General features: G+C 36.8%; 3 protein-coding genes across 6 annotated transcripts in view; 1 reads left to right on the top strand and 2 right to left on the bottom strand.

Moving 5' to 3' along the window:
* LOC107752809 (fibroleukin-like) overlaps positions 1-3,128 on the bottom strand; it is a gene marked incomplete at its 5' end in the record, with an annotated part of 6,120 nt that extends 2,992 nt beyond the window's left edge. Inside the window, one exon of the mRNA XM_016568874.1 lies at positions 2,787-3,128. Within this exon, the coding sequence (XP_016424360.1) occupies positions 2,787-3,128 (342 nt within the window). The remainder of the gene's footprint in view (positions 1-2,786) is intronic.
* A 3,952-nt stretch (positions 3,129-7,080) lies between these two features.
* Positions 7,081-8,057, top strand: LOC107752780 (pro-opiomelanocortin-1). The gene is made up of 2 exons (XM_016568847.1): positions 7,081-7,218; positions 7,430-8,057. Exons 1-2 carry the CDS (start codon positions 7,081-7,083, stop codon positions 7,958-7,960), a joined length of 669 nt encoding a protein of 222 aa, XP_016424333.1. The 3' UTR covers positions 7,961-8,057.
* A 746-nt stretch (positions 8,058-8,803) lies between these two features.
* The window catches only part of LOC107752767 (protein EFR3 homolog B-like), a 27,479-nt gene continuing 11,948 nt past the window's right edge, over positions 8,804-24,334 (bottom strand). For 3 of the 4 annotated variants that reach the window (XM_016568821.1, XM_016568819.1, XM_016568822.1), the window contains 18 exons: positions 21,314-21,435; positions 19,963-20,112; positions 19,351-19,476; positions 18,012-18,090; positions 17,466-17,601; positions 16,489-16,650; positions 16,107-16,218; positions 15,891-15,942; positions 15,564-15,736; positions 14,921-15,158; positions 14,519-14,647; positions 14,291-14,358; positions 13,825-13,943; positions 13,532-13,623; positions 13,397-13,445; positions 10,841-10,947; positions 10,650-10,699; positions 8,804-10,466 (listed from right to left, as the gene is read on the bottom strand). In XM_016568821.1, coding sequence (XP_016424307.1) covers positions 10,367-10,466; positions 10,650-10,699; positions 10,841-10,947; positions 13,397-13,445; positions 13,532-13,623; positions 13,825-13,943; positions 14,291-14,358; positions 14,519-14,647; positions 14,921-15,158; positions 15,564-15,736; positions 15,891-15,942; positions 16,107-16,218; positions 16,489-16,650; positions 17,466-17,601; positions 18,012-18,090; positions 19,351-19,476; positions 19,963-20,112; positions 21,314-21,435 — 2,064 coding nt within the window. In that variant the 3' untranslated portion in view covers positions 8,804-10,366. The remainder of the gene's footprint in view (positions 10,467-10,649; positions 10,700-10,840; positions 10,948-13,396; positions 13,446-13,531; positions 13,624-13,824; positions 13,944-14,290; positions 14,359-14,518; positions 14,648-14,920; positions 15,159-15,563; positions 15,737-15,890; positions 15,943-16,106; positions 16,219-16,488; positions 16,651-17,465; positions 17,602-18,011; positions 18,091-19,350; positions 19,477-19,962; positions 20,113-21,313; positions 21,436-24,334) is intronic. The other variant, XM_016568820.1, reaches the window with a different exon arrangement.

Raw genomic sequence — 24,334 nt, 5'->3', positions numbered from 1 at the left:
ATGCTGTGGCATGACCTTAAACAGTCCATTCATGCTCAAACCCTCCAATGTGGCTGAATTAAAACAATTCTGCAAAGAAGAGTGGGCCAAAATTCCTCCACAGTGATGTGAAAGACTCATTGCCAGTTATCGCAAACGCTTGATTGCAGTTGTTGCTGCAAAGGGGGGCACGACAAGTTCTTAGATTTAGGGGGCAATTACTTTTTCACGCAGTGCCAGGCAGGTTTGGACCGCTTTTTTCCTTTTAATAAATGAAGTCATTATTTCAAAACTGCATTTTGTATTTACTCTGGTTATCTTTGTGTAATATTAAAATTTGTTTGATCGGAATCATTCAAGTGTGACAAATGTAAAAAAACAGGAAGGGGGCAAAAACTTTTCACGGCACTATACATACATGCGCACACACACAATAAACATAGAAATGTATGTGTGTTTGATATTTACTTTTTACTGAGCTAACAAGTAACTCAAATCATCATTCAGTAAATCAGTTTCTTCAAAATAAAATAATACCTACATAAATAGCCTAACTAAATTGTTTCATGTTTCTAATGGTAAGAAATAAGACATTCATACATACAGAAATTACCAGTTCATAGGCTATGCATTTTTGTTGTACGTGGATGCAAAGAATTGTTGACAAAGTGTTTGCTACTATATGTCTATGGGACTGGTTCCAGCTCTAATCCAGTAATTGATCAGGGTTAAGGAGGCATTAGTACAGAAACAGTGCACTACTGAAACATTTGTCTCTGGATTCCTGTAAGGCAGAGCTGCAGCACACCTGTTAATATGTAATATGTGCTATAAAGTTAAGACTTTGCCTGCTAAATAAACCATGCATGGAGCATTGTATACCAAATATAACCAGTTTAAAAGTTCAATCTGAATGAAAATGCTGTAAACATCTCAATCGGAATAAAAATGCTCAAACTGATTGAAATTTCAGCTGAATTGAAAGGGGTGGAATAAACCTTTTCATGAACCGATCAAATGAATGATTACACCATGTAAATGAGTTGGGGGTTGGGGGTCCCCCTCGGTAGAAATTGGAATCGTCCTAACATCCCCCCACCCCTTACGGCGCCCCTGAATTTGAGTGCTGTGTTGTTAAAACAATGTGTCATTCGCAAGACACTGCAAAAATATATACACGTCCATCTAGCATGTTTACACACAGAATCAATGGAAATGGAAAAGCAGTGCAGTGAAGTGCAAAAATACATTTTGGTGTTTAAAAAAGTAAGACACGTGGAATGAAAAACATGAAAGGCCTAGACACACATTTTTTTTTTTTTTTTACTTGAGTGCTACGTTTTTAGAATGCAATGTCATGAGCAAGACGCTGCTAAAGACACCAGAGCAAAGGTCAAATATGTCTGTCTAATACATGTTTACATAGAAAAACAACGGAAAACATTGAAAAACAGCATAGCAGATGCAAAAAAAGAATAAAAAATGCAAGCCTTAGAGACGTTTTTAAAAAGTTGAACTTGAGCGGCGTGATTTTAGAATGCTGTGTCATGCACGAGATACTACAAAAGATGATATCGCAACAGTCAAACATCCATCTAAAATAAATGTAAAAGGAGCACAGTTGAATGCAAAAACGCGTTCTGTGTGAATGGCCCCTCATGATAGAACACATAATCTACTTGTTAAAGGGTTCGTTCACCCAAAAATGAAAATTCTGTCATTAATTACTCACCCTCATGTTATTCCAAACCCGCAAGACCTTCGTTCATCTTCGGAACACAAATTAAGATATTTATGACCCTGGACCACAAAACTAGTCATAAGGGTCAAATTTTTTTTTATTGAGATTTATACACCATCTGAAAGCTGAATAAATAAGCATTCCATTGATGTATGGTTTGTTAGGATAGGACAATATTTGGTCGAGATACAACTATTTGAAAATCTGGAATCTGAGGCTGCAAAAAATTCAAAATATTGAGAAAATCGCCTTTACAGTTGTCCAAATGAAGTCCTTAGCAATGCATATTACTAATCAAAAATTGTTTTAATATATTTATGGTAGGACATTTACAAAATATCTTCATGGAACATGATCTTTACTTAATATCCTAATGATTTTTGGCATAAAAGAAAAATCGATAATTTTGACCCATACAGTGTCTTTTTGGCTATTGCTGAAAATATACCCAAGTGACTTAAGACTGGTTTTGTGGTCCAAGGTCACATTTTTGATGAAGTCTGAGAGCTCTCTGACCCTCCATAGACAGAAATGAAAAAGTAGCACAAAAAGTATTCTCGTAGCTTCGTAAAATTATGGTTGAACACCTGATGTCACATGGACTATTTTACCGATGTCCTTGCTACGTTTCTGTGCGTTGATCATGATAGTATCCTTGCCGTCTATGGAGGGTCAGAGAGCTCTCAGATTTCATCAAAAATATCTTATCTGTAATTAATTACAGAATTTTCATTTTTGGGTGAACTAACCCTTTAAGCCTGACGTCAAGTGTCACCATTCCCAGGTCTAAACAGATGCCCAAAGCAAACAACAAATATCACGGTGTGCTGCAATACTACCAAAAAATTTGGACTCTAACCGTTATCTCCATACCTACATCTCAGATGGTCAGACAGTGATTCATCTTTTATGATGAATAAAAACATAAAACATAAAAACCTGTTTGACTGTCTCAAACCAATTCACCTTTAAAAATATAGGATGTCATGAGAAATATATGATGGAATGCGTCTCATAGAAAAGCACTTTTGTGCGACTTTTATTGCTAAAAGCCTGTAGCTCCTACCTGCAGCTCCAGCACTTTGATGCGATGCCTGTGATTCCTCAGCTCCTCTTGAAGCTCTGAGATGGTCTCTTTCAGGTCCTGCATTTGCTGCTTGCGCTCTTCATTCTCACGCAGCCAGTAGGAGACCTCATCTGTACAGCGGAACATGTCTGGACACCTCTGCTCCTCCAGCTGAGGTAATGTGGCTATTAAACGACACTGTCCGTTTGGCATCACTTCATTGCTGTATTCCCCACACTGCATTAGGCCGCTGCTAACTCGATGAGTCTGAGAAGTGTCTGTTTTAAAAGAGTCTGTGGTTTTAGGCTCTTCAACAGCATCTTTGGTTTTGACAACAGGAGTTCATACATGAAATATTTTGAATATACAGTACAATTTCTTAATTAAAATTATTGTTGACATTTTGTGTGGCATAATGTCAAAATTGTCAGAGGGGGAAAAAAATGTCTTATATTATGATGAAGAAAGAAGCCTCTTTAAAAGAAATGCATTATTGTAGTTTGGCTTAATTAATGATTTTTTTTTTTATTATTGTAATTTTATTTTTTTAATCAACAAAGCTGCTTATTAATATTTGTAATGTGTTGTAAACAACACACAGAACCATAAAAGCATGCAAAAAAACAAAAACAAACTGCAGACCCCATGTTTGTCAATATCAATAATTTCTTAAAATATCAAATTATTTAGCCTTTTTATGGCAAAGTTAGTTAAGATTGTAAAACATCATATGGTGCGACTCCGCAAAAGCTTAATGATATTTATGAATTAGTAATTCATAATATTTGTATTAAAAAACTGCAAAAAAAAATATTTTAAAAACTTTTGGAAAATGATTAAGATGTGTACATGCATTCATGCTGTAAAGAAAATATGTTCATTCCTGATGGTTACACCACAACATTTTTAGAGTTAAATTTCTTGTTCTTAAAAATGCTATTAATGGTATAAAAGGTTTTCAAAGTCATGAAAACAACATGAATACAAAAAGAAAAAAAATGGGCCCTTGAGTTTTCTTAATCAACACTCCATTTATCATTTTCTAGACTAGTTTTCTGAATGATTGTCAATAAATATTCTTCATGAACATTATTTAAAATAAAGTGAAGTTTGTAGATGTAAACATAAGCTAAATGTAATAACTTTACTTAAAGTAGTTAGTTATGCAAATGTGCTAATAATATACAGTTAATTCTAAAAAGCACTACAGTATAATAATGAACAGTCAGTGATTCTGCATTCATAACACTTGTGATAATGGTACCGGGCCTGCATGTTATGGCCTACTTCCATATGCAGTTGTGTAGCCCAGCAGCCTTTAGGAACTGGTTTAACTGCTTAACATTTACTTTCTGTTCTGTTATGTCAGAATTCTTATTTGATTTGCATGAATCAGGTTTGTAAGACGATTATCTAAAGGTTCACTCCATATTTATATACTCATATTGCCCCCAAGTCTATATTAAGTTTGAGTTTGTTAGTTTATACATAAAGTAGCAATACAACTGCATTCCAACTTCTTACTCAAAATTCATCAAGTGCATGCAACTTAACAGATGCACACATCAAAAATGAGCATGATATACATTTCAAAGGCTAAAATAAAAGCCTCCGCAAAGCCAACAAATGAAAAATGAAATGAATGAAAAGGCAAACACAAATGAGATAAGCAAAGTTACCTTGTACCAGGCAGGCAAATCCTCTTGTCATTCTGAATGTGTTAAGAAAGTATATCTTCCATTCACTCACTCACTGTTGGTAGGAAATGCTGTGCTATTAACAGTGTTACTATGGGTTGACAGGCATCTTATCCTCTAAATCTTCTCTAATAGGATTACATTCACTGTGCAGTGTGGGTCAATAGCCTGTAAAGAGACAGGAAAATATACAATAAATTATATGCTTTGCATTTAACTGATTGTATGTAATTTTTTCCTTAAATTAAATATCACATTTTGTCCAAGATATAATCATTTCCATGACCACTTTCTTTACATCATTTATGTTTATTTGTTATTAGCTATAGATAACACCTATCTGGAAAATTACATATGAAAACGGCTAACATTTTCATTGACCACTTGTTGTATTTTATGTATAAGCAGAGGGGCAAAGTTGCTCACACACTTTTAAATCCACTCCCCTCATTTGACCCCAGTATACTCATCTGTGACTTTCTGTCTCTGAGAACTCAGTGTGCCAAAGAGACCAATAACATAAATATAAAAGCCAGCAAGGTCACTACTCCAATATAATGATGTGCCCTTAATGGAAAATGCCCCTTAGAATAGTTTTGCTCCAGGCGGAATAGTTACCAATGTAGAAACCATATTTTGAATGAACAGAATCACTCAGCTGAGAGAGTGAGCCTGGTTGATTGAAATTTAGGACATGCTCTTTGACATTTGTCAGTGTTTCATTCTTAAGATCTCAAATATAACATTTATTTTGTATAACAAATATTTTATGCCTTAAAGCAGGAATAAATATGTACATGTTGCAGTTTAAGGCATACAAGGTCAGATTAAAATTTGCACTAAAACTGACAGCTATAGATTACACATTACAGGGTGGCATTTTGATGACTGTATTTTGTCATTAAATTATATAATGTTAATATAATAACTGAGCTAATAGGTATTATTAAAATAATTGCAACTTTAAAATAAATGATCATAATTTACTGTAAAGCTATACATGTTGCATAGTGAAATGGAACAATTATAAATAATAGCATTTATTTTTTACTGTATTTCTAATATATTTAAATAATAATTCCACCAGTTTTCAGTGTATTTTTTCAGTGACCATGGTTTCTCTATTTTTATTGGCCTTGTTATGTAAAAATGTGTATAAATATAAATAAATATAGCAAATAAAATATTTCATTAATATGCAATATATAAAAATATATAAAGTAAAATGGTAAAGTATGTTTTGTTTTTTTTTTGCAGATTTTTTCCCCAAATTGCTGACATTTTTACAATGTAGCTCTCCCTGAAGAGTTACCACTGAAAAAATGTCTAGCTTGCCTTATTTTCAAAGTGAGACATTATTATTACTGTATATTATTCATATTTTTTTAATTTTTTAAATAAATTATATTAACATTATAATATATTTTTTATTTAATATTTTCTGCAAATATTAACTCTTTTTTTATTTCTCCATGAAGAATTTGACTTATATTTATTGTAATTTTCGGCAAAGATACAGCAATACAGCATTCTATATACAGTAATACCATGATTTTATGTTTTGTAATGTTCTGCTCAACCTAATCTGTTAGTGGCATTCAATCTGATCAAACCATGGCCATTTTGTATTATGAGCTTTTGTTCTGCTTCTACCACCCCGGATGTTCAAATCCCTCACCTTCCCATTCATTTCAACACAAGATTAGCACCTATGTGCCCTGACACACACACAAAAACATGCCCCATCATTGATTTAAAGTGAATTTAAACCTTTAATCACCTAACTCATGTAAACCGACACGTATGCCCTTAAACGTAATGAGAAAAACCATCATGATTTGATAAGCTGAGTGAAGATCCTAATCCTGCACTCATTCACAACTGTCTTTTCACTGTTGACTGACAATCTCTGATGGATTACTCATCCGTACCTTAGATGATGCGCCAGGGTTTCCTACCTGCACCACCCATTAAAAGTGACAGAGTTTGGTGGCCTTGAGGAATTGACGCACAGGTAGCTTATAAAAGATGACTAGATGAGGGTCTCAGACATCAGAGACAAGCAAACGCACACATAACCAGACAGATCAGAGATCCTCCGAGAGAAAAACTTTGGTCGGCTCACTTCTTTCTGCATAACAGGTGGGTAAAAAAATCATCCACTGAGGTTGAGCTTTACATATTTTCTTAATGTTTTGTTTTTTTTGCAATGTCTAATAATTCATGTTTATTTTATTAATATAAAGCATTATTTCACAGACATGCATTCTGTTCACAATGTTTTCTTTGTTCTTTTAATTCTGGTGTGCAATGAAATAATGCTTTGCATAACTGTGCATGCCCTTAATGTGTGTATCAGACATGGTGAGTGGAGTGAGGATGTTGTGTCCTGCTTGGCTCTTGGCTCTGGCTGTTCTGTGTGCGGGTGGATCTGAAGTCAGAGCTCAGTGTTGGGAGAACGACTGTAAATTTAAGTTAAAACCGTAAAACCTAAAACGTTGCTACCATATTTTACGGAATTTTTTTTACAGTGTATGCATAAATGTGAATATTGCTGTGTTATCAATATTGGCATGAATCATTGTGCTGTATCAGACATGGTGAGTGGAGTGAGGATGTTGTGTCCTGCTTGGCTCTTGGCTCTGGCTGTTCTGTGTGCGGGTGGATCTGAAGTCAGAGCTCAGTGTTGGGAGAACGCCCGCTGCAGAGACCTCACCACTGACGAGAACATCTTGGTGAGTTACAATATACCTTGCACACATGACTGCTTAGCTGCTAATGTTAGTTCTTTCAGCTCAATCTGCAAGTTAGCTCACTAATTCAAAATCGTATTGATTAATAGTGAGACTAACATCATGAATGCTAATTGTTCAGGATTACGTATTTGAACAAACCACAACCCTGAATGAGAACTCTCTAGTTTCTTCTTCTTTTGCTCTTCCCAAGGACTGCATACAGCTATGCAGGTCTGATCTGACAGATGAAACCCCCGTCTACCCTGGAGAAAGCCATTTGCAGCCTCCCTCCGAGCTGGAGCAAACCGAGGTCCTCGCACCCCTGTCCCCAGCAGCCCTCGCTCCTGATGAGCAAATGGACCCCGAGTCCAGCCCTCGGCACGAGCACAAGCGCTCCTACTCCATGGAGCATTTCCGCTGGGGAAAGCCAGTGGGTCGCAAGCGCAGGCCTATCAAGGTGTACACAAACGGCATGGAGGAGGAATCCGCCGAGACTCTCCCAGCTGAGATGAGGCGCGAGCTGGCTACCAACGAGGTCGACTATCCTCAAGAGGAGGGCGCTTTAGACCAGCAGGATAAGAAGGATGGCTCCTACAAAATGAAACATTTCCGCTGGAGCAGCCCGACTGCTAGTAAGCGCTATGGAGGCTTCATGAAGTCCTGGGACGAGCGCAGTCAGAAACCCCTTCTCACGCTCTTCAAAAACGTCATAAACAAAGAGTACCAGAAGAAGGGCCAGTGAGGGGGTTTTAATGGGAGGAGTGGATAGGGGATTGTTTTTAATATACTTTCTTCCCAGCAAACTTATCATGCATAGTAAACAAAAAGAGGGTGGGTGGTGTTACCAGTAGCACTTAATTCTTGATGCTTAGAGTTTATTCACATTGTAGTCAACAATAAATTCTGAATTCTATACATAGAGATGCTGTGGTGATTAAATACTGGTTTAGAGGCTAAAGAAAGCATTTTAGATTATTGAATTGTATTATACTGTAAATTTTGAAAATGTTACATGATTGTTTCATGCAGAAAAGAACAAAACGGTTCATTTCTGAGAAACGAGCATTCATTAGAATCATTCAGACGTATGTGCAGTTGCCAATAAAGCTATAAACACAGGTCAGACTTTGAATTCATAAAATTAGTCTTTAATTGATATTATTATTCACACCACATATGAACATCACTTAATGATTTCATGTAGGCAAACATTCACAGAACACAGTTCTGAAGTCTCATCCTTTTACAGTGACGGCATCTAAACACATACATAACAGGAACTAAGTTGACTTATTACGGTCCACAGTGTTGTAATGATCTCACTTAAATGAAAAATGGTAAAAACACAGACAAAACACCGAGTGCATGCAGCAGCTGACAAGGAAAGACTAAACTCTGATATTTCATACATGCAAAATCACCTCACATGTAAGCAGTCTAGAATATTTCATCATAGCCATATAAACAGAGAAGATAAACCAATTTGTTTTTATGCTTGCAAATAAATTCAGGGTATCACCAAGGATGAATATAAAGTAAAATACCAGAACATGAAACTAAACATGAACTAAAAAAAAAAACCCAGGTGGTTTTACGACAGAAAAACAAGATAAACGTCCATGTTTTTATGTGGAACCGGAACAATATGACATGACAACAGATTACACACCATAAAATTTTAGACAAGAACACATCAAAATGAAATTTTGCACAACATAAAGTATATTTTCCAGCATACACCACATTTACACAGTGAGCATTAAAGTGCTGCGTTTAAATCCAGGACAAAATCTTGTTGTAAACCTGAAATTATTTACAAATGTAAGTAAAATAAAGGACTTGTTACTGTACAAGTGTCAAATGAAATGCACTAATCCTGGTAAAAAAGGTAGATAATTGATCCCTTTAGACCCTAAGTAGGGGTTTTACCTTTTTAGGGTAGGGTTTTTACCTCTCTAGCTTTTACCTTTTAATTCTGCACGCAAAATGCCATTATCTCAACAGGAATCCATGTGAACGAGAATTTCCCGTGAGGTGGCATGCATTGGCCAACAGAAAGCTGCTTGGTTTGAAAGAGAATATTGCAAAAAGTCATTTCAATACGAATACATACAATCTGTAATTTCACATCAGGGCAAAAGATTTCCCCAAGCAGATTTCGCAATGGGTTCAAATTGGTTACACAAATTCGCAGAAATCTGCTTGGTTTGAAAGTGATTTCTGTGTGTACTGTGCTTTATACATTGTGACACCATTGCCAGTAAACAATGGACTTTTTTTTGCCTGTGAAATTTTGCTAATTTCGCCAATGATAACATTAACTCACTCTGGTTCAGAAAAAAAAAAAAAAAAACTTAAGCAATCAAACAAACTTTACACAAATGAAAACCTTTCACGTAAGAAACTGCATTAACAAGAGTATAATGAATAATGATACAGGTCTGACTTTATGTGAATGTAACATTCACTTTCTTATACACAACATCATTAAGCCATCAGTTCTGACTGGAATACTGCATTGAGTTGAACTAGAAACTTAGTATTTGCTGTATTTTTTCCTCAGCTTCTACCCAAGAGTTTTTACTTTTAAATTCAATAATTATTGCTTTAAATACAACTGTTATTGCAGCATGTAGAGACGATTTAAACATGCAAACAAAGCTTGTATTTAGCTAAACTGTCGATACCCACACGTTGAAAGAAAAAAAACAAAAAAAAAAACATTTGGGACATTCTTTGACAAATGTTCTTAACTTAAGATACAAAATGTAAGGCAGCTTTACTCTTTAGTTGTACAAGAAAACCAATTACAACAGACTGTACACACTTACACAGTAACCTAAACATGAAAACCTCATTCTGCTCTCTACGCTCCCAGACAAGATACGATCATTTGTCGATAAATTCTGTCCTTTGTCGTCTAGACTAAGTGCATTTTTAACCAACATATGGTATATTCTCTTGGTTTGTTTGTCTTCGTTGGCATAAATAGACTTCAGGATAAAGTACAGCCGTAATCCTTATCTAAGGTCTGATATTACACTAGAGAACACAGTTTAGAAGAAACAGAGTTACACCTGGACATAAGAAGGAGTGATAATAGTGCGATGAAAACAGCTGTATGTGGTGACTAGGGCTCCAGGGTCTCTCAGTATACACAGAGGTCTGGAAACTTCATTTCATAGACTGGTACGGAGCGGCTCCGGCCGTGACCATTCCCGACAGAGCCAGACGGACTCGGTGGAGGCCTATCCAACAGAGAAAGAGAAAGAGAGATGGAACAAGTGTCAATCACATGAGACAGACAATACAGCCTTTTTCCACTGTAGTGGTTTCCTACTCTGTGTATTTTTATATGGTTGTTAGTTACATAACATATTCACACTTACAAAAAAATTCAATGTTACAGAAAACAGTTTTATATTATGTACCTGATTGTGATTTCGAAGATTTGGTTGAGTTTACTCTGCAACAGGGAAGCCTAGAGAGAAACAGTACAGGCGGAGAGTTCATGCACAATAAAAAAAGAAAAGAACAGATGTAGGAGCTGAACAGAAGAGCTGTGTTTGTGCTATTTGATGATAAAATTAGAGTGTGTATGCTTGCTAGGCATTGGACTCACCCTGGCCCCGCAGTGGGCTGCTATCTCCTCAAATGGGGCGGTCTGAAACCTCTCCACCACCTGCCTTCTGTGCTCTCTCTCCAGCTCCTCCACATTCACGCTGTCTACTGAACAAACACACAAATACAGTTGCTTCTGTGCTAACTGAGCAAATCCAGCATAGAAAATGTCTAAACTCTTTTACATTTTTTATTTAAGTTCAGTTTAGAGATATTACTACTAACACATTTTTTGTACCATACCAGTCATTTATAATTAGTGAATAAGGATTATTTAAAATAATAGTTTATAGAGATCATTAATCAGAGCGACAGTTCTGTAGCAGTACTATAATATAAATAATAATATAAAATAATATAATATTTAAAAAATTACTTCAAAATGACACTAACATAAGTTTGGGGTTAGTAGGTTTTTTAAAATGTTTTAAAATGTTTTTTAAAATGATTTAAAATGTCTCATTCTTACTTAGTCATCCGTTTATTTGATCAAAATACAGTAAAAACTGCAATAACTGCTTTCAATTTTAATATATTTAATTGTTTTTACTTTAAAAATGTATTCTTGTGATGGCAAAGCAATTTTTTCAGCAGCCATTACGCCAGTCTTCAGTGTCACATGATCCTTCAGAACTCATTCTCATATGCTGATTTGCTGCTCAAGAAACATTTATTTTTATTATCAGTGCTGAAAACAGTTGTGCTGCCTAATAGTTTTTTTAGAATATTTTTTATTCTAAATGAAGATTCTTTAATGAATCGATTAATCGCATCCAAAATAAAAGTTTGTGTTTACATAATATGTGTATGTGTAATGTGCATATTAAATATATGCATGTATGTGTGTGTATTTATATATATATATATATATATATACACATATAAATATACACAGTACACACACACATTGTCACGGGGTTGTGGTTGTAGTAATTGCGCACGACGAAGGAGTAGAAGAAAAGGAGTTTTTAATAAACATCAACACACTATAACCGTTTAAAATAACATTAATCCGAGACAAAGAAGACACAGAAACTGAGGGCTTATAAGGAACGCAAACTAAGGAGCAAACGAGATGATTAATACAACACAGGTGATCCGAATGAACGAGGATTAACTAAATGAAAACAGGAACAGAACTAAATAAGGGCAGATAGGAACTAAACAGAAACAAACATGTGACAGATATCGCCCCCCTCCCGGAAGGCGCGTCCCGCGCTGTAACAGTAACATCGGGGAGGGGAGGCGGGCGCCCTGGAGGCTGGTGCAGGACAGGAACAGGGCGGAGACAAGGAAGGCCTCCAGGGCGGATCAGGGAGCCATGGCAGAGCAGACAGTTCAGGGGGCCATGGCGGAGCTGGTATCAGGGGGCCATGGCGGAGCAGGGGACTCAGGGGGCCATGGTGGATCCTCCGGGGACTCAGAGGGCTCGGCCACGGCTATATGGCCCCCCCAAAAAAAATTTTCTTGGGGGAAACTAGGGTTTTGAGGAGCGGGCTCTAGAGGGCGCTTTCGAGGAGTGGGCACTGGAGGAGTGGAGTTCGCTAACACAGAGGGCTCAGGGGACGAAGGAGGGCTGGACAGGACCAGCGGAGACTCGGGAGACAAAGGAGAGTTTTCTGGAGCGAACTCTGGTGAGAGGATAGGGGCAGAGAACTCGGGAGGTAGTGCCATGTCCAAAAGCGCTGAGAGGCCAGCGGCCGGCGGGCTTGACTCGGGAACCGCCGGCGGGCTTGACTGCGGGCTGGTTCTGGATCGGGGTTGGACACTCTCCAGACACCGGAGGATTCCTTCCCTCCAGCTCAGTTCTGTGGTGTCTGGGAGGTCCACGGGGCGATAGTAATTGGCCCCGATCCAGAACAGAGAGTTGAGCATTGCGTCATCTAGCGCCGTACACACGGCGAGCCCGCAGAACTCCCGCACATACTTCTCGAATGGGAGATCCAGGCGGGCTAGGGCGGCGAAGCGTGCAGCGATTTCCATCACACTTTTCAAACCGACGGAAAACAAACACGGGGAAAAAAGGTGCTGCTCACTTTCAGTTTTGGGTCTCGGATTCGGTCACGGGGTTGTGGTTGTAGTAATTGCGCACGACGAAGGAGTAGAAGAAAAGTAGTTTTTAATAAGCATCAACACACTATAACCGTTGAAAATAACATTAATCCGAGACAAAGAAGACACAGAAACTGAGGGCTTATAAGGAAGGCAAACTAAGGAGCAAACGAGATGATTAATACAACACAGGTGATCCGATTGAATGAGGATTAACTAAATGAGAACAGGAACAGAACCAAATAAGGGCAGACAGTAACTAACCAGAAACAAACATGTGACACACATATAGTATGTAAAAGCTAACTTTTATTTTGGATGTGATTAATCGAGATTAAGTGATTTGACAGCACTAGTAACAATGCAACTTTTAATCAATTTAATGTATCCTTGCTGAATAAAAGTATTATTTACGTTTTAAAAAATCTTACTAACCCCAAACTTTTGAATGGTAGTGTATATACAATGTTAATGCAAGTAGACTCTCAAATCATGCAAGACTTACCAATGGCTTGTTTAAGAGTTTCAAACGTTATCTGCTCTGCTGTGGATCGCTGTAAGGACACCGAACATTGGTTAAAAATACACACACACACACACACACACACACACACGTGTAATGAAGATTAGGATGTTTTACCTGCTCTTTCTCCGGACTGTTTCTAGACTCCATCTCTAACTGCAGGGAGACGGTGTCTCCAATACTCTTCCTCTTAGACAGTCTGTCTTCATCTGCGTTAGTTACAAAAATAGTATTTTCTTAATGTAATGTATTATGAAGAATTCAAGAAAAAAGCTCAGCTGTACTATAACATTTAAATGTGAAATGCCCTCACTTTATGTGTCTCATGATAACACACTGTATCAAGACAGGCAAAAATATGACAGGACATCCTGTTTCAGTGTATTTAAAGCTCAGGCTGAGGGTCAGACCTGTGATCTGTGGGATGTATGGAGTGGCCAGTCTCTCTGTGTTGTATCCGCTGCCGCCCAGCATCTCTGCTATCTTAGCCTGCACAAACAGCACCTCTCCCTCCACCTTCTCTGGGATTCTGAAAGAGAAAGAGGCTAAAGCTATTCTTCAGCTTTATATGGGTGCGCTTTTCTGAGGTAGTAGAAACCAGATGGATAAGAGGTCTCTGAATGTTTTGTGGGTTTAATGCCTTTAATAACCATTTGCTCAGCACATCACAGCTGCAAATGATCTTATAGTGAACCGAAAGACATTGAACTGCGTAAAAACTGTTCAGTATATTCTCAACTCAGTACACATATTTGTACGAACTGAGAACTACATGTTTCTGTTGGTTTGTTAGTGTGAACTATGGCATAAAAGCTGTGTCTCTCATAATGGTGATGAGAAGAACATTATGATACTTTGAACAGAAGTGTTGCTTACTTTGAGCTCTCAACAAGAACATCCTCTGGCAGCAGGAAAGGAACAAGTTTCTTTCTTGACTCAATCACCTGCGGGTAGAAACAGACAGATAGATAGATCTATGGATACAGTAGATAGATAGAGAGACATGTGGATGGATGTACAGATAGACGGATAGACAGATAGACGGATAGACAGACAGACAGACAGACAGATAGACAGATAGATAGATAGATAGATAGCGCTCACCTCATGGACGTGTTGGCAGAAGGTGGGCACAGTGGTCAGCTGACTGATGAGGTTCAGGTACGCAGCTGACAGAGCGTGGATGGCACAGCGGTTGTATACAGGAAGAGCCTCTTCAGTCAAGGCCAGGTCCTGAGGAGGAGGACAGATCAGGGGAAATGAAAAAAGGCTGAGAACTATTGTTATTATATTGTATTGTTATTGTATTGATACACTTTTATGACTTGTCTGTAAGACACATACTTGAGCATAATGTAAAGAGATGATGCTTAAGTAAAAGTTGACTTATGTTGGCTTTTAAAATTTATATTAATTAACATATATCATTATGCTGACCCTATGTGTCCACTGGCATATTTATTCATCCCCACAGTCATGTACATATCACAGAGGTGAGAGAAACACCTGTAATGCCAAAGCCAGTCGGATCAGGTCCACAACCACATCCTCATTGGCCAGCTCCACACAGATCAACCCCAGCAGCGTATACAGAGATTCAAAGTGACGCTGGATGCTGCTCTCCTCTTTGCAGGCCAGGTAAATGTGGCGGTACAGCCTCTGGCTGTGTTTCTTCATGAACAGGTTATCCTGCCTTGAGCACTTGTCTACTTTCAACTTCAGTACTGAGATATCTGAGATAATTCTGTTGAAAACAATAGAAAAATGCAATGTAAAATGTTTTTCAGGTAAATCTCAAAGACCTACTGTAGCAAAACACTTTGTGCAATTAAATAATATACATTTTTAAAACATGTATAATAAGAGCAATTCATACTGTGAATTGTATGATAGCAAAAAAATCGATTTTTAACCACTAACTAATCAAAAGCTACCATGGTATGTATTAACTATTTCTAAGGGCCATTTGGCCATATTTTAACCAGTACTTCATGCATCACAATACAGAGGTAAATGTCAAATGTGTACTGTACACTGTAAAATATATAAATATCTCTCTCTCTCTATATATATATATATATATATATATATAAAAATTCTAAATTGTAGATTGCTAAAGTTTTTTTCGAGTGTGTCAATGCGCCCCAACCTGACAGGGGAGAATTTGTGCCGTTTGTCATGGCGATCAATGATGCTGATGAGGATGTCAAGAACAAGTAGACGAATCTCTGCGTCCTCCATCAGAGTGAAGGACAAGAGCGGGTCCAGGAATGAGGTGGGAAGTGCCGTCAAAATGTTTGTAGACTGGAATCCTGCTGTTACCTAAAGGAGAAACGGAGAGACTGACGTTTCAAGGCACACAAGACCATCAGACGGTTTAGACTGCATCAGCAACTGTGGATCATGAAACAGCAGGGGGAGTAAATGGCCTCCGCATGGCACAGCGGGAGATCATGACTGACACAAACCAGCTCACCTGCAGCAGAGACTTTAGCAGCATAATCTGGATCATCCTACTGCCCTCAACCCTGAAACCAGAAACAGACACTTATTGACAAAATACAATATTCTTGCTACGCTAGCATTTATCTTATTAAACACTAGCTTTTAATTTGCATTTCATCTTGGGCCAGCAGAAAATACATCGTAAACATGTCTAATTGATAAAGTCTAGGTTGTAACCCTGTCTCACCCGGTGTTGGCCGACCCCAGAGCCGGATACATGCCTGGCACAGGAATTTTACCAATGATGAACAGCATGACTTCTGAGCGTTGGTAGGTGGGCAGTGTGTTTGCAAACGAGCCTGCGAACAAAGATTGATAAGTAAGATGGCATGCCCAGTATCTATCTATCTATCTATCTATCTATCCATTTAAAAGACTTAAATACTGAGATAAAATTTTGTTACAATTTAAAGAGTGAAAATGTGGGTTGATATTAAACTGAGCACAGCTATGTAGAAAATTGTTTGTCTGAGCCAAGCCAATTATACAGTTTAGCCACGGTCATTTTACAAAAATATTTGACTGCCACGACTGTCAGATTCACTCACAAACATTCATTGTTCACCCACCAATGGTTTTGATGACAGCTTCTTGGAGTTGTCTCTCCTCGTGTACTTTAATGACCTTGGAGCCCATGTTTGCAAAAGAGTCGTAGGATCCTGTGAGCTCGTAGTCCACACTGAGTCTGAGCTGCTTCAGTAGAGTATTAAACACTTCCAGTACTGTGGGCCCTGTGGAGAGGGACGGCACAGAGCCAAAACTAAATAAAAAGGGATAGTTCACCCATAAAAACGAAAATTCTGACATTAATTACTCACCCTCATGTCGTTCCGAACCCGTAAGACCTTCGTTCATCTTCGGAACACAAATTAAGATATTCTTGATGAAATCCGAGAGTTTTCTGATCCTGCATAGACAGCAATGCAACTGACATGTTCAAGACCCAGAAAGGTAGTAAGGGCATTGTTAAAACAGTCCATGTGACATCAGCGGTTCAACCATAATTTTATGAAGCTACAACAATACTTTTTGTGCCCAAAGAAAATAAAAGTAATGACTTTATTCAACAATTTATTTTCTTCCGTGTCAACAAAAAGTATTCTCGTAGCTTCATAAAATTACAGTTGAAACGCTGATGTCACATGGACTGTTTTAACAATGTCCTTACTACCTTACTGGGCCTTGAACATGTCAGTTGCGTTGCTCTCTATGCAGGTTCAGAAAGCTCACAGATTTCAACAAAAATATCTTGTTCCAAAAATCTTGATGACATGAGGGTGAGTAATTAATGACAAAATTATCATTTTTGGGTGAACTATGCCTTTAAAGAACATTGTCGATGCGTATGATTTCTACTGTATAAAATCGAATTATTTGTCAAACATATAAACACTTGATACATATGAAATAAGCAGTGTGTATATCACTTTTCATCTGAAATAAAAAAAGTCATAAAAGAACAAATATGGACAAGTGTGTTCAGAAATAAATCCTATAAAATGCTTGTTAAAGTGCTCCCTCTAGTGGTCTAAAGATGGTCTGTTACCTATGGATCCACTGGCCTCTATGACAGCTGCCTCTGAGATCACCTCCACTATCCCAGCACGCACTCGGGCTGAATTCTTACTGTTGGCATCCAAGTGGCCCAACAGCTGCTGAATCACCAGATGTGAATGTTGGGACTGTCAAAGGATCCGTAGATGAGTCAATATTACAGTAACACAAACGCATATCGAATTATAACTTCATTCAATTTTTTTAATAATAAAAACAAAGAAATGTTATGATGTAAAGTCAATACGAAATATTAATACATTGTGAGATTTTTAACTCTAATCGTTGAGCTTATAAAATAATTTGTAAAAAAAAAAAAATAGGTATCAAATTTGAATAATGCAAAAACAGAAATATTTTCACTACTGTTCTGAGACTTTCAAACCTACAATATTTTAAAGATGTTTAAATATGCCCTCAAACACCACGTAATTATTTAGTAGCAAATGGCCATGCTCTACAATGCAAGTGTGTCTTGCATTGTATTTTGTGTCAGATACTTTTACAATCAAATTTCAGCACAGTTGTTTGTATCTACCTGAATGGAGTACATAATGATTTTGAAACAGCGCACTGCAAATGTTTTGCTCTCCCAGAGTGAATGGTTATCAAGGTGCCTGGAAATATACAAGTGAATTAATGATTAGCTTCAGCAAACAGAACTAGAGCAGGAAACAGCAGACAAAGTATAGGTCAAAAAAATACACTGGCACAACAGACACTACAGTTACTTTTACTGTGAAGTATGTTTTAGGCTAACAATGAGGACAATTTGTTAAATTTTTTTCTACATTCCCTTTCCAGTGCTACATTTCTGTAGTGCCCCTAGTGAAAAATAAATATAATAAAATGCATTTGCACAACATTTATTTCATGCTAAGTATACTTCAAATACATACATAATAAAAATATCATACAATCCTCATCAACAGTGACATTAAAACACATTTTAGGCTTAATATTAAGAAATGTGCATTGTGAACAAGTATTACTCCAAATAAAGTTAAATTATAATTTTTACATCAGTAAGTCTCGAGTGATATGTCAGTAAATATGTTAACAGATCTGAACTATACTTAGTATGAAATACATAAAATTTTAAATATATTACGTTTTTTACTAGAGGCATCGTTTGTGTAAATAAAAAACCTCGTCCTGACATTCTACAATGACATAAATTAATTTATATGTATAAATGGAAACCTCTGCTGAGGTCAATTATCAATAATTCATCCAAGCATCCATGTCATTATTTCATTTACACCCTACACGAATGTTTGAAGTTGGTAAGATAAAAAAGTAATATAGTGAAATGTTATTACAATTTAAAATCTTTTTAATTTCTTTCAAAATCTTACTGACTCCAAACTTTTAAATGGTAGTGTATGTGCATTGTTTTGCATGAATTATAATAAGTAGTCCAGTCGATTAGTAACAGCTGCATGATCATTAAAGTCACCACAATCCTGAATTCAAATAGTCATTTATTGTCAAATATATGCCCCTTATTCATTAAAATAAAATAAAAAACAATTGTTAATTGTTAAAATATACATGTCTCATATAACTACTTGTATAAAATGAACTGAAAAGTGACTCTGTGCTGCCCTCTTGTGGTTGATCAGGGTAGTGCATAAACACTGTAGTCCAGTCGATTAGTAACAGCTGCATGATCATTAAAGTCACCACAATCCTGAATTCAAATAGTCATTTATTGTCAAATATATGCCCCTTATTCATTAAAATAAAATAAAAAACAATTGTTAATTGTTAAAATATACATGTCTCATATAACTACTTGTATAAAATGAACTGAAAAGAAAAGTGTCTCTGTGCTGCCCTCTTGTGGTTGATCAGGGTAGTGCATAAACACTCACATGAGCACAGGTTTCACAGCATTCTTGATGTTGTCGTAGGCCGCTCGTCCTAGCAGCTCTCGAAAGCATCTCTCTGTCAGTTCCACTGGACTCTCCTTCTCCTTCTCTGTCTCTGGGGAATGAGCCCTATCAATAGGAATCAAAAACAGAAAACAAACATAAACCAGGACTGATCAATAGGCTGATTGTTGTTGGCAGTACTGTTACTTGTGGTCAGTTATTTCATTTATTAGATGTGAAGAGTTTTATGGTTCTGAGTTCATTTCACGGTTCAATTTAGATTCCGTGGTCTGCCTCTGCCCCTCAGGGCTTTGGGTTTATTAGGTTTACAGCCAGTACAGCAGCTTCTAGAATAAATGACTTTCTTATTACACTTGAGAGTCACTTGACACTTGACACCTCAGTTGTAGTCAGTCTACTGTTATATCACACAGTTTTCATTAGCATTCGATTAGGAGTTCATTAGCTTAATCACACAGACTGGCTAAAAGCTATTAGCAAGACACTGTTTCTCTGAAGGAAAATTCACACTTCCATTAGAGTGACTAAAAGTGTCCATGTCTCTTTATGTGTGATAGTGTGTGTATGCGAGCATGTAAGTGTGTTTCAGACCTTTCTATGCCTTCTTCCTGTTGGAGGTTGAACAAGAGAGACGGCACGATTTTGTCCATGTGTTGGGGGTCCCAAATATTTGCCTGCAGTTCATCATTGACAGTTTTCCTCACCACCCCCTGAAGACCCCTGATCCCTGCCATACGAATCCTTACACACACACACACACACACACACACACACACACACACACAACCCAAACAGGCTTCAGTCACATTTATGAGACATGTGGATTTATATATGACTATTTTTATTAATGTGCACTGTATGGTGCAGTTCACCCCCTGATGTATGAATTATTAAATCACAAAGGAAAAAATTTTTCCTTTTATATCTAAAGCAGAATATATCATTTCTAATCTTGTTCTACTCAGTCCCTGAGCAGAAAATATTAAATTGTATCAGTATCTGAGGCAAAATCTCACCCACACACACTCTCATGCAGGCACGTGCACATACTCGTGCATATCCTTTTTGAATATCCCTATTGCTCTATTTCTTCAAAGCCTTAATGTTCACACACAGTAAGTCATAATTATGGATAATACTGTTTAATTAATTACATATGAACATTATTATATACAACATTATTATTATTATTCATAATATAAATTTTACTTGTATTATTACTTTTATTTATTATAATATATTTAATTTCAAGGTTAAGAAATTAAACAATCACAACGTTCTTAATGCTTTATAACTTTCGACAGAAATGTTGCACATATGTTGTCTTAAAAAACACAATGACATTTCATGACAACAGTCACACACTTAAAAATATAAATATAAGATTTTAGTTTTTTAATGGCATATATATATGGCTTTCCATTCATTTGGATTACACATTTTTAACATAAACTAATAAACTTAATTTTATGCATAATTGTCAGTAAAGCATAAATGAAATGGTTAAGAGCCAGCTAAGAATTCGGCACTAACTCTTAACACTGACAATTTTGTATAAGATTATCCGGTAACACTTTAGCATAGGGACCGATTCTCACTATTAACTAGTTGCTTATTAGCATGCCTATAACATATGGGCTGTTTATTAGTACTTATAAAGCACATATTAATGCCTTATTCTGCATGACCATATCCTACCCCATACCTAAACCTAACAACTACCTTACTAACTATTAATAAGCAGTAATTAGCAGTAATTTATTGAGGAAAAAGTCGTAGTTAATTGTTAGTTAATAGTGAGAACTGAACCTTAAAATAAAGTGTGACCGATTATGCTTAAAGCCGTATAATCCAAAAAACAAGGAGAAACTAGATTTTCAACATTCATAATTTTGGGTGTTAAAATCTTCCCCTGTTTGAAATACGGGAAAGAGGTGCTCACTTTGTGCGAATATCTGGATCCTCATAACTGGAATGGCACATCTCACTGAAGCGTGACACAAAGAAATCGTAGCTACGATGGTATGATGCTGTGTCCTCCTCTATGTTCGCAAACTTCACAAACTTAAAGAGAAAGTGCAGAAAAATAGAGATAGTTTGATTACACTTTATATTAGGTAGCCTTAACTACTATGTACTAACATAACAAGATAATGGATTTCTTGTAAAACTACATTCCTACATTTACTGCTAATGAGTTTCAGAGTTTGAGGTATGGTTAGCTAAGGCTTGGGTTGCAGTTGGGTGTAAAGTTAACATTGTAACTACAAATGATAATTAAATGCAAGTACTTTAACTGTTATTACAATGCACCAACATATATGTACATAATATTTTTTACATATAAACGATGCTTAAAGGTGGGGTAAGTGATTTTTCAAAAACGCTTTAGAAAACTGATTCGGGCCGAGTAACAAAACAAACTTGTAGCCAATCAGCAGTAAGGGGCGTGTCTACTCATGATGTGGAGGAGAGAGCGTTCAGTGCACAGGAGGGACATTAGCCGAGACGAGCGACAGAAAGATAGAGATGGCAGATAAAAAACAAAAGGGGAAAACGTCTATGGAACAAAAGAAGTTCCCTTTCATGGGAACTTCGAACTGCGTCCTCTAGGGGTCGCTATGGGGGACGCCTCGTCGTGACCCGTGTCTGAAGCATACATTGAAAAAACACCAACTCGTTGGCCGGCGACAGCCATGACGTCACTACCGGTGCGACTATAGTATAAATAGGCGCCGGGAGCACACATCATTCTCTTCTTCGTCTTCATTGACTGTTCTGTATAAGTAACCTGAGACGGCTTAAGGCAATAAGGCAAGAAGTAGGACCCGTGTAAATATCGAATCAGCTTTCCAGCGCTGGAGAGAAATCAAGGAGCGGGAAGGCCTGCGATCGGACGCCGAGGTTGCTTTGTTTTTTTCTCGATAGGTGAGTGTAACACCGTGTCTACACCAGACGCGCCACGCCGCAACAGCTAAAGTCTGTCTAGTACACTGGATGCGACAAAGCGACCGTTGAAAATCATTTGAAATTTGTGTCAATACGTCATGAATAGAATGCAGCAGCAGTTTTCTGTCGGGGATTTGTCGTGTCGCGCCGCACCGCATCCAGTGTAGACCATAGATATGTATATATATCTATGGTGTAGACAGCATCACTGATTATAATTTGTCTCGCCACGCCACTCGTGTCCGGTGTAGACACGATGTAACATTGGTTTTGCTTTGTTTCACAGAACTAATCGTTGCCTGGGTTACGTACGTATGTGTGGGGCGGAGCTATCAAAATAGGGGCGAGACCCTTTTGGGGTAGGGGCATGTTTGTTTTGGTGATTTCAAATGTCAACATTGGCTACCAGAAATCACTTACCCCCACCTTTAAATGCGAAAAGATCTAAATGAGAAGAGAAAAATTTCCCATTTTGTCAAAGACCGCACATCCAATCAAACTCTACATTATTTTTGTGTAAATTCACCTGTTACTTTATAGAAGCTAATCAGGCAGATCCAACATGGACAGGTTGTGTGACATGCCTTTGTCTTCAAAAACTATGAAAATAATTTAATTATATTTTTTTAAAATATAAAAAATATGACGGCTTCATTAAATAAATGGTTTTTGCCACATGTTTTGTTTGGTGAACTATTGGCTGCTAAGAACATGAAACTATTGAATTAAAGAAGCATTTAGAAGCCAAACAACCAATATTGCAGAAGCTTGATTATGCAAATTTGCATATCGATGGGCCTATGCCATTGAATGTTTCAAGACATTTTTTGTTAATTTTGATACTGTGTTGAGTCAGCACTTGATGTCCAGTGTAGTCCTGAAGCAAAAGCAGTTGAGGTAAGGTACCCTGTAAGGTATCCTAATCTGTATTTATGCAGTTAATGTACATTACAGTACAACAGATTAGGATCTTCCTGATTAGGATATCTGAAGATGTGAGATTAGCAGCGGTTATCCAGTGTACTACTACTGACCACTAAAGTACCACACCAACACAAAACCTACAGAGTATCGTCATGCTGTTAAACTCAGATGAAAACTAAACATTCGCACAGCTTTCAACATTTGTGGGCACCACGCTTTAAGCCCTGCCCCATCTGGCCTCTATAAGTGAAAGTAATCTCTTTTTAATCTTTAAACCCTTATATTTTAGAAGCATCAGATGTGAGCGTTTTTGAAGTTGAGAACTATATTTCCATAAGCATGTGAGTTGGGCTAGTCAGTGGAAAGCTTTCAGGAACCATGTTGAGGTTTCACATTACTATACAGAGGATAAATTCCTCTTTGTTTTGAAAGCTTGTCATGTAAAATAAAATAACATTAGCTGGAATGAGTCTAAACTGAATGAAGATGGTCTGTATAATTCAGGTAAATGGGAAGGTCTGACATGAAGTAATGGAATAAGTGCAATATTTAAATACAGAAATAATAAAAAAGTACAACACATATAAAAATGTTTATAATAGACTTTAAACATACAATAAATGTTTTGAAAAAACAGCCAAAATAATGTAATTCTAGTATTAAATACTATTGTATTATTGCTAAAATAAAAAAAGTGATGCCTGTGTAGCTGTAGCCTTATCTTCTTTATTAGGTATTTTTATACAGATTTTAATATACATTTTATATAAATATATACTTTTTTGATTACATAATTAAATAGCTTTCTAATTTAATGATTACCCCGATGGTCAGATTAGATTTAGGTTTACTTTGGTGGTTTAATTTATAATCTACATATTAGTGCTGTCAAACGATTAACCGCGATTAATCGCATCCAAAATAAAAGTTTTTGTTTACATAATATATGTGTGTGTATGTACTGTGTATATTATATATATATATATATATATATATATATAAATACACACACATACAGTATATATATATTGAAAATATTTAGATGTATTTACATGTATATATTTATATTCATATAAATTATATTATATAT

The sequence above is a fragment of the Sinocyclocheilus rhinocerous genome, unplaced genomic scaffold, assembly GCF_001515625.1.
Source record: "Sinocyclocheilus rhinocerous isolate Xijiao unplaced genomic scaffold, SAMN03320098_v1.1 scaffold61, whole genome shotgun sequence".
Taxonomy (NCBI): Eukaryota; Metazoa; Chordata; class Actinopteri; order Cypriniformes; family Cyprinidae; genus Sinocyclocheilus; species Sinocyclocheilus rhinocerous.
The sequence above is the reverse complement of the archived record's forward strand: the minus strand, read 5'-3'. Positions and strand labels throughout refer to the sequence as shown.